The following is a 15,830-nucleotide window of genomic DNA, read 5'->3' as shown; positions in this document are numbered from 1 at the left end:
TGTCCGGTCCTCTGGCAGTCTCTATGGGGGTGCCACAGGGTTCAATTCTCGGGCCGACTCTTTTCTCTGTATATATCAATGATGTTGCTCTTGCTGCGGGCGATTCCCTGATCCACCTCTACGCAGACGACACCATTCTATATACTTTCGGCCCGTCATTGGACACTGTGCTATCTAACCTCCAAACGAGCTTCAATGCCATACAACACTCCTTCCGAGGCCTCCAACTGCTCTTAAACGCTAGTAAAACCAAATGCATGCTTTTCAACCGATCGCTGCCTGCACCCGCATGCCCGACTAGCATCACCACCCTGGATGGCTCCGACCTTGAATGTGTGGACACCTATAAGTACCTAGGTGTCTGGCTAGACTGCAAACTCTCCTTCCAGACTCATATCAAACATCTCCAACCGAAAATCAAATCAAGAGTCTGCTTTCTATTCCGCAACAAAGCCTCCTTCACTCACGCTGCCAAGCTTACCCTAGTAAAACTGACTATCCTACCGATCCTCGACTTCGGCGATGTCATCTACAAAATTGCTTCCAACACTCTACTCAGCAAACTGGATGCAGTTTATCACAGTGCCATCTGTTTTGTCACTAAAGCACCTTATACTACCTACCACTGCGACTTGTATGCTCTAGTCGGCTGGCCCTCGCTACATATTCGTCGCCAGACCCACTGGCTCCAGGTCATCTACAAGGCCATGCTAGGTAAAGCTCCGCCTTATCTCAGTTCACTGGTCACAATGGCAACACCCATCCGTAGCACGCGCTCCAGCAGGTGTATCTCACTGATCATCCCTAAAGCCAACACCTCATTCGGCCGCCTTTCGTTCCAGTACTCTGCTGCCTGTGACTGGATCGCATTGTGTACTGTCCTCCACCCCGAGATGGGCTGTCTGTCCCCACCCCGAGATGGGCTGTCTGTCCCCACCCTGAGATGGGCCGTCTGTCCCCACCCTGAGAAGGGATGTCTGTCCCCTCCCTGAGATGGGCTGTCCGTCCCCACCCTGAGATGGGCTGTCTGGAGATGGGCTGTCTGTCCCCACCCCGAGATAGGCCTCCCCACCCTGAGATGCTGGTCCCCACCCTGAGATGGGCTGTCGTCCCCACCCTGAGATGGGCTGGCTGTCTGTCCCCACCCTGAGATGGGCCGTCTGTCCCCACCCTGAGAAGGGATGTCTGTCCCCACCCTGAGATGGGCTGTCTATCCCCACCCTGAGATGGGCTGTCTGTCCCCACCCCGAGATGGGCTGTCTGTCCCCACCCTGAGATGGGCCGTCTGTCCCCACCCTGAGATGAGTCGCCTGTCCCCTGATTAGAGCCTTATACCGTAATACAGGTATGATTAGAGCCTTATACCGTAATACAGGTATGATTAGAGCCTTATACCGTAATACAGGTATGATAGGGGCATTATACCGTAATACAGGTATGAGAGGGGCATTATACCGTAATACAGGTATGAGAGGGGCATTATACCGTAATACAGGTATGAGAGGGGCATTATACCGTAATACAGGTATGAGAAGAGAACTGTACCGTAACACAGGTGTGATTAGAGCATTAGAACGTACCCTCGAACAGGAAGGTCTCGTTCCAGTGAGGGTTGAGGTTCTTCCTCTTCACCTTGGTCTCCAGCTTGTGCTTCTTGTCCGGCAGCAGGTAGAGCTTGACGAAGGGGTCAGAGGTCCCAGAGAAGTCCTTGGCAGGGAGCTCCTGGCCCTTCATAATAACAACAACATATGTCAATTAGCAGTCGTTACTTCAAGTAACGCATACGTACAATTTCGCACTGGGAATTAAAACCCCACAATTCTGGCTTTGTAACCGTGTCACTGATACCTTGATAATCTTGACGGTCAGGGTGGAGTCCTGGAAGCTGTAGCCAACCGAGAACTGGATCCGCCCCAGCTTCTCACAGATAGGACCTTCACCGTCGTCATCCTCAGAGCCCGGGGACAGCTGGGGTGTTTGGGGGGGGGCAGACGAATACAAACAGAAGCTCAGGATGAAAATCTATACACACGCAGATGCACACACACAACACACACACAATCCTTTCACGCACACAGCTCTTTGTCGACTACAGACAGTGAGAGTGGAGGTGGTGGGGTGCCAGCCAGGGTTTTGGGGCGTCTCGTTTTATCATGGTGGGATGGTGTGTGGCAGCTGGCTGGGGTCCGCTGAGATAGATGTTTTATCATGGTGGCTGGCTGGGGGCCACTGAGAGAGATGTTTTATCATGGTGGCTGGCTGGGGGCCACTGAGAGAGTGTTTTATCATGGTGGCCGGCTGGGGGCCCGCTGAGAGAGATGTTTTATCATGGAGGCTGGCTGGGGGCCACTGAGAGAGATGTTTTATCATGGTGGCTGGCTGGGGGCCACTGGGAGAGATGTTTTATCATGGTGGCAGGCTGGGGGCCCGCTGAGAGAGTGTTTTATCATGGTGGCTGCCTGGGGGCGACTGAGAGAGATGTTTTATCATGGTGGCTGGCTGGGGGCCCGCTGAGAGAGATGTTTTATCATGGTGGCTGGCTGGGGGCCACTGAGAGAGATGTTTTATCATGGTAGCTGGCTGGGGGCCACTGAGAGAGATGTTTTATCATGGTGCTGGCTGGGGGCCACTGAGAGAGATGTTTTATCATGGTGGCTGGCTGGGGGCCACTGAGAGAGATGTTTTATCATGTTGGCTGCCTGGGGGCCACTGAGAGAGTGTTTTATCATGGTGGCTGGCTGGGGCCCGCTGAGAGAGATGTTTTATCATGGTGGCTGGCTGGGGCCCGCTGAGAGAGATGTTTTATCATGGTGGCTGGCTGGGGGCCCGCTGAGAGAGATACTCTGACACGAAGCACTTTCATTTACCCACTAATGTCCTTAAGAGGCAGGAGGCTGAGGAGGCACTCCGATAGCTGGCTTCAGACAGACGAGCCATTCTCTCTCTGTGTCTCTCTCTCTGTCTGTCTCCCCCCCCCCCTCTCTCTCTCTGTCTTGCAGTGCATGCTGGGAGTTTTGGGGAGTTTGAGTATTTGATGTGGAGGGCTCTTTTTTTTCTATGCTGGAGGGTTAATGCACTATTTGTTTTAGCGGTATCCACATTTTCAAAGTTAGGGTGGAAGATGACAGAGTTAGTTTCCTGGGGTTTGGAATGTGTGGTGTGTTCCTGAGAATGGAGTTAAGATAGAGGAGGTTCTGCTCGCGGTCGGTGAACAGGTAGGAGCTGAATGTATACATTCTGCTTCCAGAATGAACAAAGCTGTGGTTGTGTTCCTGAAAAGAGCACATTTGGTGGCTAGGCTCATAGCTAGTGGAATATTTACAAGGGGTGTGTTGGTGCCAATTTCACCTCTTTCTACCCATTCGACCAGGGTGGTAGTCGCAAATTTGCATCCGTTTATAACGGATGATCAAATCAGGAAAGAGCGGAGTCGTTTTGGTAAGTCTGCTAGCGGTTCTCGGGTCGGCAGGTCCTCAGGCAGATGCCGTAAAGCACGTTGTTTCATTCCGGAGGCAAGTGTTCATGTTTCTGAATAACAATGAGCAACAGCTAAATGTGCACTTTAAAGTGAGGCATAGGGAGGGGGTCTATGCAGGGTTTTCCAGCACAGATAGTCTACTGTGTTTTGAGTGTGGGGATTTGGGGCATAAGAGCTTTGCGTGCTCACATAAAGCCCGTAGACAAGGTGAGGGTACAAGCACCAGTGGGGGAAATCAATGTCTAAGTGCAGGGGGTCATGAGATGCAGAAAGCAGAAGCTGGGCCCTAGTCATGCCAGGGAAGGTGGTGTAGATGAGGCTGGGCCTAGTCAGACTAGAGATGGTGGTGTAGTTGAGGCTGGGCCTAGTCAGGCTAGAGATGGTGGTGTAGATGAGGCTTGGTCTAGTCATGCCAGGGAAGGTGGTGTAGATGAGGCTGGGCCTAGTCAGGCTATAAATGGTGGTGTAGATGAGTCTGGGCCTAGTCAGGCCAGTGATGGTGGTGTAGATGAGTCTGGGCCTAGTCAGGCCAGTGATGGTGGTGTAGATGAGCCTGGGCCTAGTCATGCCAGTGATGGTGGTGTAGATGAGGCTGGGTCTAGTCATGTTATAGATGGTGGTGTAGATGAGGCTGGGTCTAGTCAGGTTATAGATGGTGGTGTAGATGAGGCTGGGTCTAGTCATGCTATAGATGGTGTTGTATATGAGGCTGGGTCTAGTCATGCTATAGATGGTGTTGTATATGAGGCTGGGTCTAGTCAGGTTATGGATGGTGGTGTAGATGAGGCTGGGTCTAGTCAGGTTATGGATGGTGGTGTAGATGAGGCTGGGTCTAGTCATGCTATAGATGGTGGTGTAGATGAGGCTGGGTCTAGTCATGCTATAGATGGTGTTGTATATGAGGCTGGGTCTAGTCAGGTTATGGATGGTGGTGTAGATGAGGCTGGGTCTAGTCATGCCAGTGATGGTGGTGTAGATGAGGCTGGGTCTAGTCAGGTTATGGATGGTGGTGTAGATGAGGCTGGGCCTAGTCAGGTTATGGATGGTGGTGTAGATGAGGCTGGGTGTAGTCAGGTTATGCTAGTGGTGTAGATGAGGCTGGGTCTAGTCAGGTTATGGATGGTGGTGTAGATGAGGATGGGTCTAGTCAGTTTATAGATGGTGGTGTAGATGAGGCTGGGTCTAGTCTGGTTATGCTAGTGGTGTAGATGAGGCTGGGTCTAGTCAGGCCAGTGATGGTGGTGTAGGTGAGTCTGGGCCTAGTCAGGTTATAGATGATGGTGTAGATGAGGCTGGGTCTAGTCAGGTTATGCTAGTGGTGTAGATGAGGCTGGGCCTAGTCAGGTTATAGATGGTGGTGTAGATGAGGATGGGTCTAGTCAGGTTATAGATGGTGGTGTAAAAGAGGCTGGGTCTAGTCAGGTTATAGATGGTGGTGTAGATGAGGCTGGGCCTAGTCAGGTTATAGATGGTGGTGTAGATGAGGCTGGGTCTAGTCAGGTTATAGATGGTGGTGTCGATGAGGCTGGGTCTAGTCAGGTTATAGATGGTGGCGTAGATGAGGATGGGTCTAGTCAGGTTATAGATGGTGGTGTAGATGAGGCTGGGTCTAGTCAGGTTATAGATGGTGGTGTAGATGAGGCTGGGTCTAGTCAGGTTATAGATGGTGGTGTAGATGAGTCTGGGTCTAGTCAGGTTATAGATGGTGGTGTCGATGAGGCTGGGTCTAGTCAGGTTATAGATGGTGGTGTAGATGAGGTTGGGTCTAGTCAGGTTATAGATGGTGGTGTAGATGAGGCTGGGTCTAGTCAGGTTATAGATGGTGGTGTATATGAGGCTAGGTCTAGTCAGGTTATAGATGGTGGTGTAGATAAGGCTGGGTCTAGTCAGGTTATAGATGGTGGTGTAGATGAGGCTGGGTCTAGTCAGGTTATAGATGGTGGTGTAGATGAGGCTGGGTCTAGTCAGGTTATAGATGGTGGTGTAGATGAGGCTGGGTCTATTCAGGTTATGCTAGTGGTGTAGATGAGTCTGGGTCTAGTCAGGTTATGGATGGTGGTGTAGATGAGGCTGGGTCTAGTCAGGTTATGCTAGTGGTGTAGATGAGGCTGGGTCTAGTCAGGTTATGCTAGTGGTGTAGATGAGGCTGGGTCTAGTCAGGTTATGCTAGTGGTGTAGATGAGGCTGGGTCTAGTCAGGTTATGCTAGTGGTGTAGATGAGGCTGGGTCTAGTCAGGTTATGCTAGTGGTGTAGATGAGGCTGGGTGTAGTCATGCTATAGATGGTGGTGTAGATGAGGCTGGGTCTAGTCAGGTTATGCTAGTGGTGTAGATGAGGCTGGGTCTAGTCAGGTTATGCTAGTGGTGTAGATGAGGCTGGGTCTAGTCTGGTTATGCTAGTGGTGTAGATGAGGCTGGGTCTAGTCAGGCCAGTGATGGTGGTGTAGGTGAGTCTGGGCCTAGTCAGGTTATAGATGATGGTGTAGATGAGGCTGGGTCTAGTCAGGTTATGCTAGTGGTGTAGATGAGGCTGGGTCTAGTCAGGTTATAGATGGTGGTGTAGATGAGGATGGGTCTAGTCAGGTTATAGATGGTGGTGTAAAAGAGGCTGGGTCTAGTCAGGTTATAGATGGTGGTGTAGATGAGGCTGGGCCTAGTCAGGTTATAGATGGTGGTGTAGATGAGGCTGGGTCTAGTCAGGTTATAGATGGTGGTGTCGATGAGGCTGGGTCTAGTCAGGTTATAGATGGTGGCGTAGATGAGGATGGGTCTAGTCAGGTTATAGATGGTGGTGTAGATGAGGCTGGGTCTAGTCAGGTTATAGATGGTGGTGTAGATGAGGCTGGGTCTAGTCAGGTTATAGATGGTGGTGTAGATGAGTCTGGGTCTAGTCAGGTTATAGATGGTGGTGTAGATGAGGCTGGGTCTAGTCAGGTTATAGATGGTGGTGTCGATGAGGCTGGGTCTAGTCAGGTTATAGATGGTGGTGTAGATGAGGTTGGGTCTAGTCAGGTTATAGATGGTGGTGTAGATGAGGCTGGGTCTAGTCAGGTTATAGATGGTGGTGTATATGAGGCTAGGTCTAGTCAGGTTATAGATGGTGGTGTAGATAAGGCTGGGTCTAGTCAGGTTATAGATGGTGGTGTAGATGAGGCTGGGTCTAGTCAGGTTATGCTAGTGGTGTAGATGAGGCTGGGTCTAGTCAGGTTATGCTAGTGGTGTAGATGAGGCTGGGTCTAGTCAGGTTATAGATGGTGGTGTAGATAAGGCTGGGTCTAGTCAGGTTATAGATGGTGGTGTAGATGAGGCTGGGTCTAGTCAGGTTATAGATGGTGGTGTAGATGAGGCTGGGTCTAGTCAGGTTATAGATGGTGGTGTAGATGAGGCTGGGTCTATTCAGGTTATGCTAGTGGTGTAGATGAGTCTGGGTCTAGTCAGGTTATGGATGGTGGTGTAGATGAGGCTGGGTCTAGTCAGGTTATGCTAGTGGTGTAGATGAGGCTGGGTCTAGTCAGGTTATGCTAGTGGTGTAGATGAGGCTGGGTCTAGTCAGGTTATGCTAGTGGTGTAGATGAGGCTGGGTCTAGTCAGGTTATGCTAGTGGTGTAGATGAGGCTGGGTCTAGTCAGGTTATGCTAGTGGTGTAGATGAGGCTGGGTGTAGTCATGCTATAGATGGTGGTGTAGATGAGGCTGGGTCTAGTCAGGTTATGCTAGTGGTGTAGATGAGGCTGGGTCTAGTCAGGTTATGCTAGTGGTGTAGATGAGGCTGGGTCTAGTCTGGTTATGCTAGTGGTGTAGATGAGGCTGGGTCTAGTCAGGCCAGTGATGGTGGGGTAGGTGAGTCTGGGCCTAGTCAGGTTATAGATGATGGTGTAGATGAGGCTGTGTCTAGTCAGGTTATGCTAGTGGTGTAGATGAGGCTGGGTCTAGTCAGGTTATAGATGGTGGTGTAGATGAGGATGGGTCTAGTCAGGTTATAGATGGTGGTGTAAAAGAGGCTGGGTCTAGTCAGGTTATAGATGGTGGTGTAGATGAGGCTGGGCCTAGTCAGGTTATAGATGGTGGTGTAGATGAGGCTGGGTCTAGTCAGGTTATAGATGGTGGTGTCGATGAGGCTGGGTCTAGTCAGGTTATAGATGGTGGCGTAGATGAGGATGGGTCTAGTCAGGTTATAGATGGTGGTGTAGATGAGGCTGGGTCTAGTCAGGTTATAGATGGTGGTGTAGATGAGGCTGGGTCTAGTCAGGTTATAGATGGTGGTGTAGATGAGTCTGGGTCTAGTCAGGTTATAGATGGTGGTGTAGATGAGGCTGGGTCTAGTCAGGTTATAGATGGTGGTGTCGATGAAGTTGGGTCTAGTCAGGTTATAGATGGTGGTGTAGATGAGGCTGGTTCTAGTCAGGTTATAGATGGTGGTGTATATGAGGCTAGGTCTAGTCAGGTTATAGATGGTGGTGTAGATAAGGCTAGGTCTAGTCAGGTTATAGATGGTGGTGTAGATGAGGCTGGGTCTAGTCAGGTTATGCTAGTGGTGTAGATGAGGCTGGGTCTAGTCAGGTTATGCTAGTGGTGTAGATGAGGCTGGGTCTAGTCAGGTTATGCTAGTGGTGTAGATGAGGCTGGGTCTCAGGTCACCTGAGTGGTGTAGATAAGGTTAGTCAGGTTATGCTAGTGGATGAGGCTGGGTCTAGTCAGGTTATGGATGGTGGTGTAGATGAGGCTGGGTCTAGTCAGGTTATAGATGGTGGTGTAGATGAGTCTGGGTCTAGTAGGTTATAGATGGTGGTGTAGATGAGGCTGGGTCTAGTCAGGTTATAGATGGTGGTGTAGTTAGGTCTAGTCAGGTTATAGATGGTGGTGTAGATGAGGCTGGTTCTAGTCAGGTTATAGATGGTGGTGTATATGAGGCTAGGTCTAGTCAGGTTATAGATGGTGGTGTAGATAAGGCTAGGTCTAGTCAGGTTATAGATGGTGGTGTAGATGAGGCTGGGTCTAGTCAGGTTATGCTAGTGGTGTAGATGAGGCTGGGTCTAGTCAGGTTATGCTAGTGGTGTAGATGAGGCTGGGTCTAGTCAGGTTATGCTAGTGGTGTAGATGAGGCTGGGTCTAGTCAGGTTATGCGAGTGGTGTAGATAAGGCTGGGTCTAGTCAGGTTATGCTAGTGGTGTAGATGAGGCTGGGTCTAGTCAGGTTATGCTAGTGGTGTAGATGAGGCTGGGTCTAGTCAGGTTATGCTAGTGGTATAGATGAGGCTGGGTCTAGTCAGGTTATGCTAGTGGTGTAGATGAGGCTGGGCCTAGTCAGGTTATAGATGGTGGTGTAGATGAGGCTGGGTCTAGTCAGGTTATAGATGGTGGTGTCGATGAGGCTGGGTCTAGTCAGGTTATAGATGGTGGTGTAGATGAGGCTGGGTCTAGTCAGGTTATGCTAGTGGTGTAGATGAGGCTGGGTCTAGTCAGGCCAGTGATGGTGGTGTAGATGAGGCTGGGTCTAGTCAGGTTATGGATGCTGGTGTAGATGAGGCTGGGTCTAGTCAGGTTATGCTAGTGGTGTAGATGAGGCTGGGTCTAGTCAGGTTATGCTAGTGGTGTAGATGAGGCTGGGTCTAGTCAGGTTATGCTAGTGGTGTAGATGAGGCTGGGTGTAGTCAGGTTATGCTAGTGGTGTAGATGAGGCTGGGTCTAGTCAGGTTATGGATGGTGGTGTAGATGAGGCTGGGTCTAGTCAGGTTATGCTAGTGGTGTAGATGAGGCTGGGTCTAGTCAGGTTATGCTAGTGGTGTAGATGAGGCTGGGTCTAGTCAGCTTATGCTAGTGGTGTAGATGAGGCTGGGTGTAGTCATGCTATAGATGGTGGTGTAGATGAGGCTGGGTCTAGTCAGGTTATGCTAGTGGTGTAGATGAGGCTGGGTCTAGTCAGGTTATGCTAGTGGTGTAGATGAGGCTGGGCCTAGTCAGGTTATGCTAGTGGTGTAGATGAGGCTGGGTCTAGTCAGGTTATGCTAGTGGTGTAGATGAGGCTGGGTCTAGTCAGGTTATGCTAGTGGTGTAGATGAGGCTGGGCCTAGTCAGGTTATGCTAGTGGTGTAGATGAGGCTGGGTCTAGTCAGGTTATGCTGGTGGATGGGTGTCAAGCGGAACAGGAAAAAGGGGGAGAAGAAAGGAGGTGGGAGGGGAGAGGCTGGGGTGGTCAAAGGGAGAAGAAAGGAGGTGGGAGGGGAGAGGCTGGGGTGGTCAAAGACACCAAGGAACCTTTGCCAGGTGATGGGGGGGGGGCTGACCAGAGAGGAAGTGCAGGTGGTCAGGATGGAGATGGAGATTAGGGGGAAAGTGAGTCTGAGGAAGAGGATGATGAGGAGGCCTTTTTTTTTTACAGACTCCTCCTCAATGGGTCCGGAGCGGACAGCCAGTCAAGCAGAGTGGTCAAAGTCCACGGCGAGGGAACAGACAAGGTTCCTGAATGAGACCAAGGGGAAAATTTTCATCTTGAGGCTTTTTTTTCTGATCCGAGAAAGTTTGTAAGATCAGTACAACATGCTATAAAAAATGGTGTCCTCTCACCCAGGAAACGGTTTAGATGCTGTTTAGATTAATAGTTTCTTTCTTTTTGAGCTTTGTTATTGGTCTGTTTCCTTGCTGGCTTTTCTCCCACTTCTTATGGAGACATTTTGGGTAGGCTCGCTTAATATAAATGGCACCAGAGATGCGAGAAAGAGGAGTCTGTTTGGTGAATATGTAAAACAACAAAAAATGACAGGTGTTGTTTCTGCAGGAGACGCATAGTGATGTGTTGAATGAAGTCGATTGGGGGCTCTGGTGGAAAGGGGCAAGTGTGCTGAGCCGTGGAACACATTTTAGTGCAGGAGTGGCAGTCCTTTTTGTAAAAGCAGAAATGAACAACATGGGTTTTATCTTTATAAATGTCGTGTAGCGCCTGAGGAGACACTAGTGGTCAGAGAGGACTGGAACTGTACGATGGATTTTACAAAAGACAGAAATGGGGAAGAGCCTCATTCAGTGGGAGTGTTAAGGGACAGTTCGACCTAGTGGATGTTTGGAGAACTAAACATCCAAACACAAGACAGTTTACATGGGTGAAGGTCTTTGGGGCTAGGGGGAGTGCAGCCCAACACAAGACAGTAAACATGGGTGAAGGTTTTTGGGGCTAGGGTGAGTGTATCCCGACTTGATCGGTTTTACATGTCTAGGAATCGGAGCAATAGGCTGTTGGGCGCTGCCATTCTCCCGGTGGGGTTTTCAGATCGCCACATAACCATGGCTCTATTTCACCAGGGCCCCGGCAGGCATCCTACTGGAGGTTTACTATAAAGCTCTTACAAGATGCCACTTTTGCTCAGGTTTCCAGACCTTTTGGGAAAGGTGGGGGCATCGAATAGAGGAGTATGAGTCTCTGAGTCAATGGTGGGATGTGAAGAAAGTCCAAATTAGTATTTTCTGTCAACAGTATACAGCTCTCATCCTCAGAGGCTAGGAGAGTATTGGGGGAACTAGAGCGTAGTATTAGTGAGCTGGAGGTAGAGATGGTGGGGTAAGGAAATGTAGGCCCTCCAGGCTAATTTAGCTGAATTACATAGGGACCTGGGCAGTTTTTTTCCAGGTTAAAGCAAAGGGAACACTTGTAAGAGCTAGGTTCTCCATGCTCAAGGAGATGGATGCTCCCAGCTCCTTCTTCTTTGGTTTGGAAAGACAGAGTGGTGAAGCCAAGGGTTTGCATTGTCTACGGCTGTCTGATGGGCGGGTGACCTCTGTGGTGGGTGAGATGCGGGAGTGAACTGTGGAGTTTTATACTGAGTTGTATAGGGCAGAACTGTGGAGTTTTATACTGAGTTGTATAGGGCAGAACTGTGGAGTTTTATACTGAGTTGTATAGGGCAGAACTGTGGAGTTTTATACTGAGTTGTATAGGGTATAACTGTGTGCTCATGTCTTGTTCGCAGAACTCCCTAAGCTCTCTCTCTGGCACATAGGGATGAAATGGACCTCTTGTCCCATGAACTAGCAGAGGCCTTAACCCAGATGTCCCCCGGTCGTGCCTCGTGGACTTGTGTGAACTTAAGAATTGGAGGCCTGTGGCATTACTCTGTGCGGACTACAAAATATTTGCCAAGGTCCTCTCTAACAGACTGAAGTCCCATCTGGACTCGATAGTACATAAGGACCAAACATATTGTGTACCGGGACGCTCAATCACGGACAAATTGTTCTTAATCAGGGACATGTTGGACTTGTCAAGAGGTTCTAATGTGAACTTTGGACTTTAGATCAAGAGAAGGCTTTTGATAGAGTGGGCCATGAGTATCTGTTTAATGTGATGTTTGGGTTTGGGGTTTGGGAAAAGGTTTTTGACCTGTGTAAAGCTGCTGTATGCTGGGGCGTAAACGTCAAGGTGGGAGGGGGGCTCAGTAGGCCAGTCTGGGTGAGACGGGGCATTAGACAGGGATGCCCTCTATCAGGGCAGTTATACACGTTAGCCATTGAGCCTTTTTTTTTAGGACTGCTACGCAGGAGACTGCAGGGAGTGTGCTGGAGAGTAATGGATGTGGTGACAGGCATAGCAGTGTCAGAGTATGCAGATTACGTTTCTGTGATGGTCAGGGATGGGCAGGATATGCAGGCACTAGAGACCAGTCTGAAGGTGTACGAGGGAGCTTCGTCAGGTAAACTGGAGCAAGAGAAAAGCTCTGTTTTGTGGGGCATGGGGGGATAGAGCCCCTCCTCTGCTTCCAGGGGTTTTGCAGTTGGGTTGTGAAGTGTTGGCTTAAAATGTTGGCTTAAAATGTTGGCTTAAAATGTTGGGGGTGTACCTGGGCTCGGAGAGGTGGGTCAGGAAGAACTGGGAGGGGGCTGTCACAGGCCAGGTGGGGGTGGTTCCTGTCCCACGTGGCATATAGTGGGAGGTTGAAGATAATCAACAACCCTGTCCCACGTGTCATATAGTGGGAGGTTGAAGATAATCAACAACCTGGTGGCATCTTCCCTGTGGCATAAACTGCATAAAATGCAACCAGCATGCGTGCTGCTGAGGAGAGCTGGCGGATTAGGGTTGGGACCGGCAGCTGTTCCTCATGAGGCTGGAGGGGCTGAGTACAGCAGGTCTCTCTGATTTGTACTCTGCAGTGCTGAGGGTCTGACAGCTGCAAAGGCCCACATGAGAAAGGGGTGTGGAGCCTGGGCTGTGGGTGTGGGAGGAGCCTATCTTCCACAACCCAGCCATCTTTTGAGATGTTTATAATGGGGTACAGGTGTTCGAATAAGGAAAAGGCCAAATGTGTTTAGTTAAAATTTCAGGCAAAGTTATCTATTTGGCTAACAAGGAGGAACAGGGTCAAAGATGGGGGGGTAACAGACCCTTTACTATAGTTTAATGGGATGGTCTCTGCGTGCCTTAGGGTGGGGGGTAACAGACCCTTTACTATAGTTTAATGGGATGGTCTCTGCGTGCCTTAGGGTGGGGGGTAACAGACCCTTTACTATAGTTTAATGGGATGGTCTCTGGACGCCTTAGGGCAGGGGGGTAATATACCCTTTACTATAGTTTAATGGGATGGTCTCTGCGTGCCTTAGGGTGGGGGGTAACAGACCCTTTACTATAGTTTAATGGGATGGTCTCTGCGCGCCTCAGGGTGAGTTTGAGTTCTATAGAATGATAAAATGTGTGGAGATGTTTCAGGAGATGGTGTGTTGGGGGGGCTGTCTGTATAGCTGGGGGAGATGTTTCAGGAGATGGTGTGTTGGGGGGGCTGTCTGTATAGCTGGGGGAGATGTTTCAGGAGATGGTGTGTTGGGGGGGCTGTCTGTATAGCTGGGGGAGATGTTTCAGGAGATGGTGTGTTGGGGGGGCTGTCTGTATAGCTGGGTCTCTCTCTCTCTCTCTCTCTCTCTCTCTCTCTCTCTCTCTCTCTGTCACTCTCTGTGTCTCTCTCTGTGTCTCTCTCTGTGTCTCTCTCTCTCTCTGTCTCTCTCTCTCTCTAATCTCATGGACCATATTGTGTACACCTATCCAGTCCTCTCAAATCTACCCAAGTTCCCAGGGGGTAGAGGGTTGGCTCTAGGGGATGAATACGGATTTGTGGTTGATAGTGGGTGTAGGGTAGGAGGAGGAGGAATATGAGGAGGATTAGAAGGAGGAGAAGGAATAGGAGGAGGAATAGGATACGGAGGAGGAATAGGAGGAGGAGGAATTGGAGGAGGAGAGGAGGAATAGGAGAATAAGGAGGAATAGGAGGAGGAATAGGAAGAGGAGGAGAAATAGGAGGAAGAGGAATAGGAGGTGGAATAGGAGGAATAGGAGGAGGAATAGGAGGAGGAAGAGGAATAGGGGGAGGACGAATAGGAGGGAGAGGAGGAGGAGGCGGAATAGGAGGGGGAGGAGAAGGAGGAATAAGAGGAGGAAGAATAGGAGGGGGAGGAGGATGAGGAGGAGGATGAGGAGGAATAGGAGGAGGAGGAATAGGAATAGGAATAGGAGGAGGAATAGGAGGAGGAGGAATAGAAGGAGTAGGAATAATAGGAAGAGGAGGAAGAGGAGGAATAGGAATAGGAGGAGTAGGAATAGGAGGAGGAGGAATAGAAGGAGGAGGAAGAATAGGAGGAGGAAAAGGAGGAGGAGGAGGAGGATAAGGAGGAGGAGCAATAGGAGGAGGAGGAGGTGAATGAATAGGAGGGAGAGAGAGATGGATAAGGGAGGGAGGAATGATGTGTCGTACCATGACCATGTCTCCGGTGAGAGAGTTGGCCAGATCGGTGACTGAGGAGTGTCCGTCGGGGGGGTGGCCCTTGGGACTGTTGCCTGGCTTGTTGGACACGCCCCTGTAGAGAGAGAGGACAGGGTGACCATGGGGCTGACTCCAGACTCCACAGAGAGAGAGAGAGAGAGAAGGGTCGGAACGGGACGAGGTGACTTCCAAAACACGCAGGCCCAGGGTGTGCTAACTCAATATATTTGATGTTAGAGCCCTGTCTGATTTTAAGATTGTTTCTGAGTCTGGAGTACACAACCAACATATATCCCTTAGTATATAAGTTAGTTACCCCCTACAAGGATATCCATGCAAATGAGTTTAATGGTGAAACATAATGTTATATGAGTGGAACACAAGCCCCTATCAGACACTATTTTCTAGATGTACCAGGACCTGAACAAACAACATGTTGACAGAAAAGCCCCCCTAGACCTCAATACACACCAGACAGACACGTATAGTGACATAGACAGACACGTACAGTGACATAGACAGACATGTATAGTGACATAGACAGACACGTATAGTGACATAGACAGACATGTATAGTGACATAGACAGACACGTATAGTGACATAGACAGACATGTATAGTGACATAGACAGACACGTATAGTGACATAGACACGTACAGTGACATAGACAGACACGTATAGTGACATAGACAGACATGTATAGTGACATAGACAGACACGTACAGTGACATAGACAGACATGTATAGTGACATAGACAGACATGTATAGTGACATAGACAGACACGTATAGTGACATAGACACGTACAGTGACATAGACAGACACGTATAGTGACATAGACAGACATGTATAGTGACATAGACAGACACGTACAGTGACATAGACAGACATGTATAGTGACATAGACAGACACGTATAGTGACATAGACAGACACGTATAGTGACATAGACAGACATGTATAATGACATAGACAGACACGTACAGTGACATAGACAGACATCTATAGTGACATGTATACTATAGACAGACATGTAAATTGACTTGCAGAAGACCTGATGACATTGCGTGTGTGTGTGTCTGTGTATTGGTGGGAATTCAACAGCAAAACCAAAAGAGCCAGTGTATCCAAACTGTAAAGTTGACACTTGTAGCACACTGTAAAGTTGACACTTGTAGCACACTGTAAAGTTTACACTTGTACCACACTGTAAAGTTGACACTTGTAGCACACTGTAAAGTTGACACTTGCATCACACTGTCAAGTTTACACTTGTAGCACACTGTCAAGTTTACACTTGTAGCACACTGTAAAGTTGACACTTGTAGCACACTGTAAAGTTTACACTTGTAGCACACTGTAAAGGTTACACTTGTAGCACACTGTAAAGTTGACACTTGTAGCACACTGTAAAGTTGACACTTGTAGCACACTGTAAAGTTGACACGCTATAAACTACCATTGAGACAGTTAAAGCTGGCCTTCTGCTGTACGTCGAGACAGTTATTGAAGTAGATTAGTGTGGGGGCCAGTTGTGCAACAACACAATATCATCACAACATTTCCAAACAAAGCCAGAAAAAGAAACATAAAAACATTTCGAATAAACTTATAAG

The 15,830-nt window shown here is 49.2% G+C and overlaps 1 protein-coding gene across 1 annotated transcript in view; it reads right to left on the bottom strand.

The window, feature by feature from the left end:
* LOC115124304 (synaptotagmin-7-like) overlaps positions 1–15,830 on the bottom strand; it is a 264,926-nt gene that overhangs the window by 25,270 nt on the left and 223,826 nt on the right. Inside the window, exons 7-9 of the mRNA XM_065002754.1 lie at positions 14,206–14,308; positions 1,849–1,968; positions 1,581–1,728 (exon numbers count right to left, since the gene is read on the bottom strand). Coding sequence (XP_064858826.1) covers positions 1,581–1,728; positions 1,849–1,968; positions 14,206–14,308 — 371 coding nt within the window. The remainder of the gene's footprint in view (positions 1–1,580; positions 1,729–1,848; positions 1,969–14,205; positions 14,309–15,830) is intronic.

The sequence above is a fragment of the Oncorhynchus nerka genome, linkage group LG17 (assembly GCF_034236695.1).
Source record: "Oncorhynchus nerka isolate Pitt River linkage group LG17, Oner_Uvic_2.0, whole genome shotgun sequence".
In the NCBI taxonomy this organism is placed as follows: domain Eukaryota; kingdom Metazoa; phylum Chordata; class Actinopteri; order Salmoniformes; family Salmonidae; genus Oncorhynchus; species Oncorhynchus nerka.
Note: the sequence above shows the minus strand (reverse complement) of the source record. Positions and strands in the feature narration are given on the sequence as shown.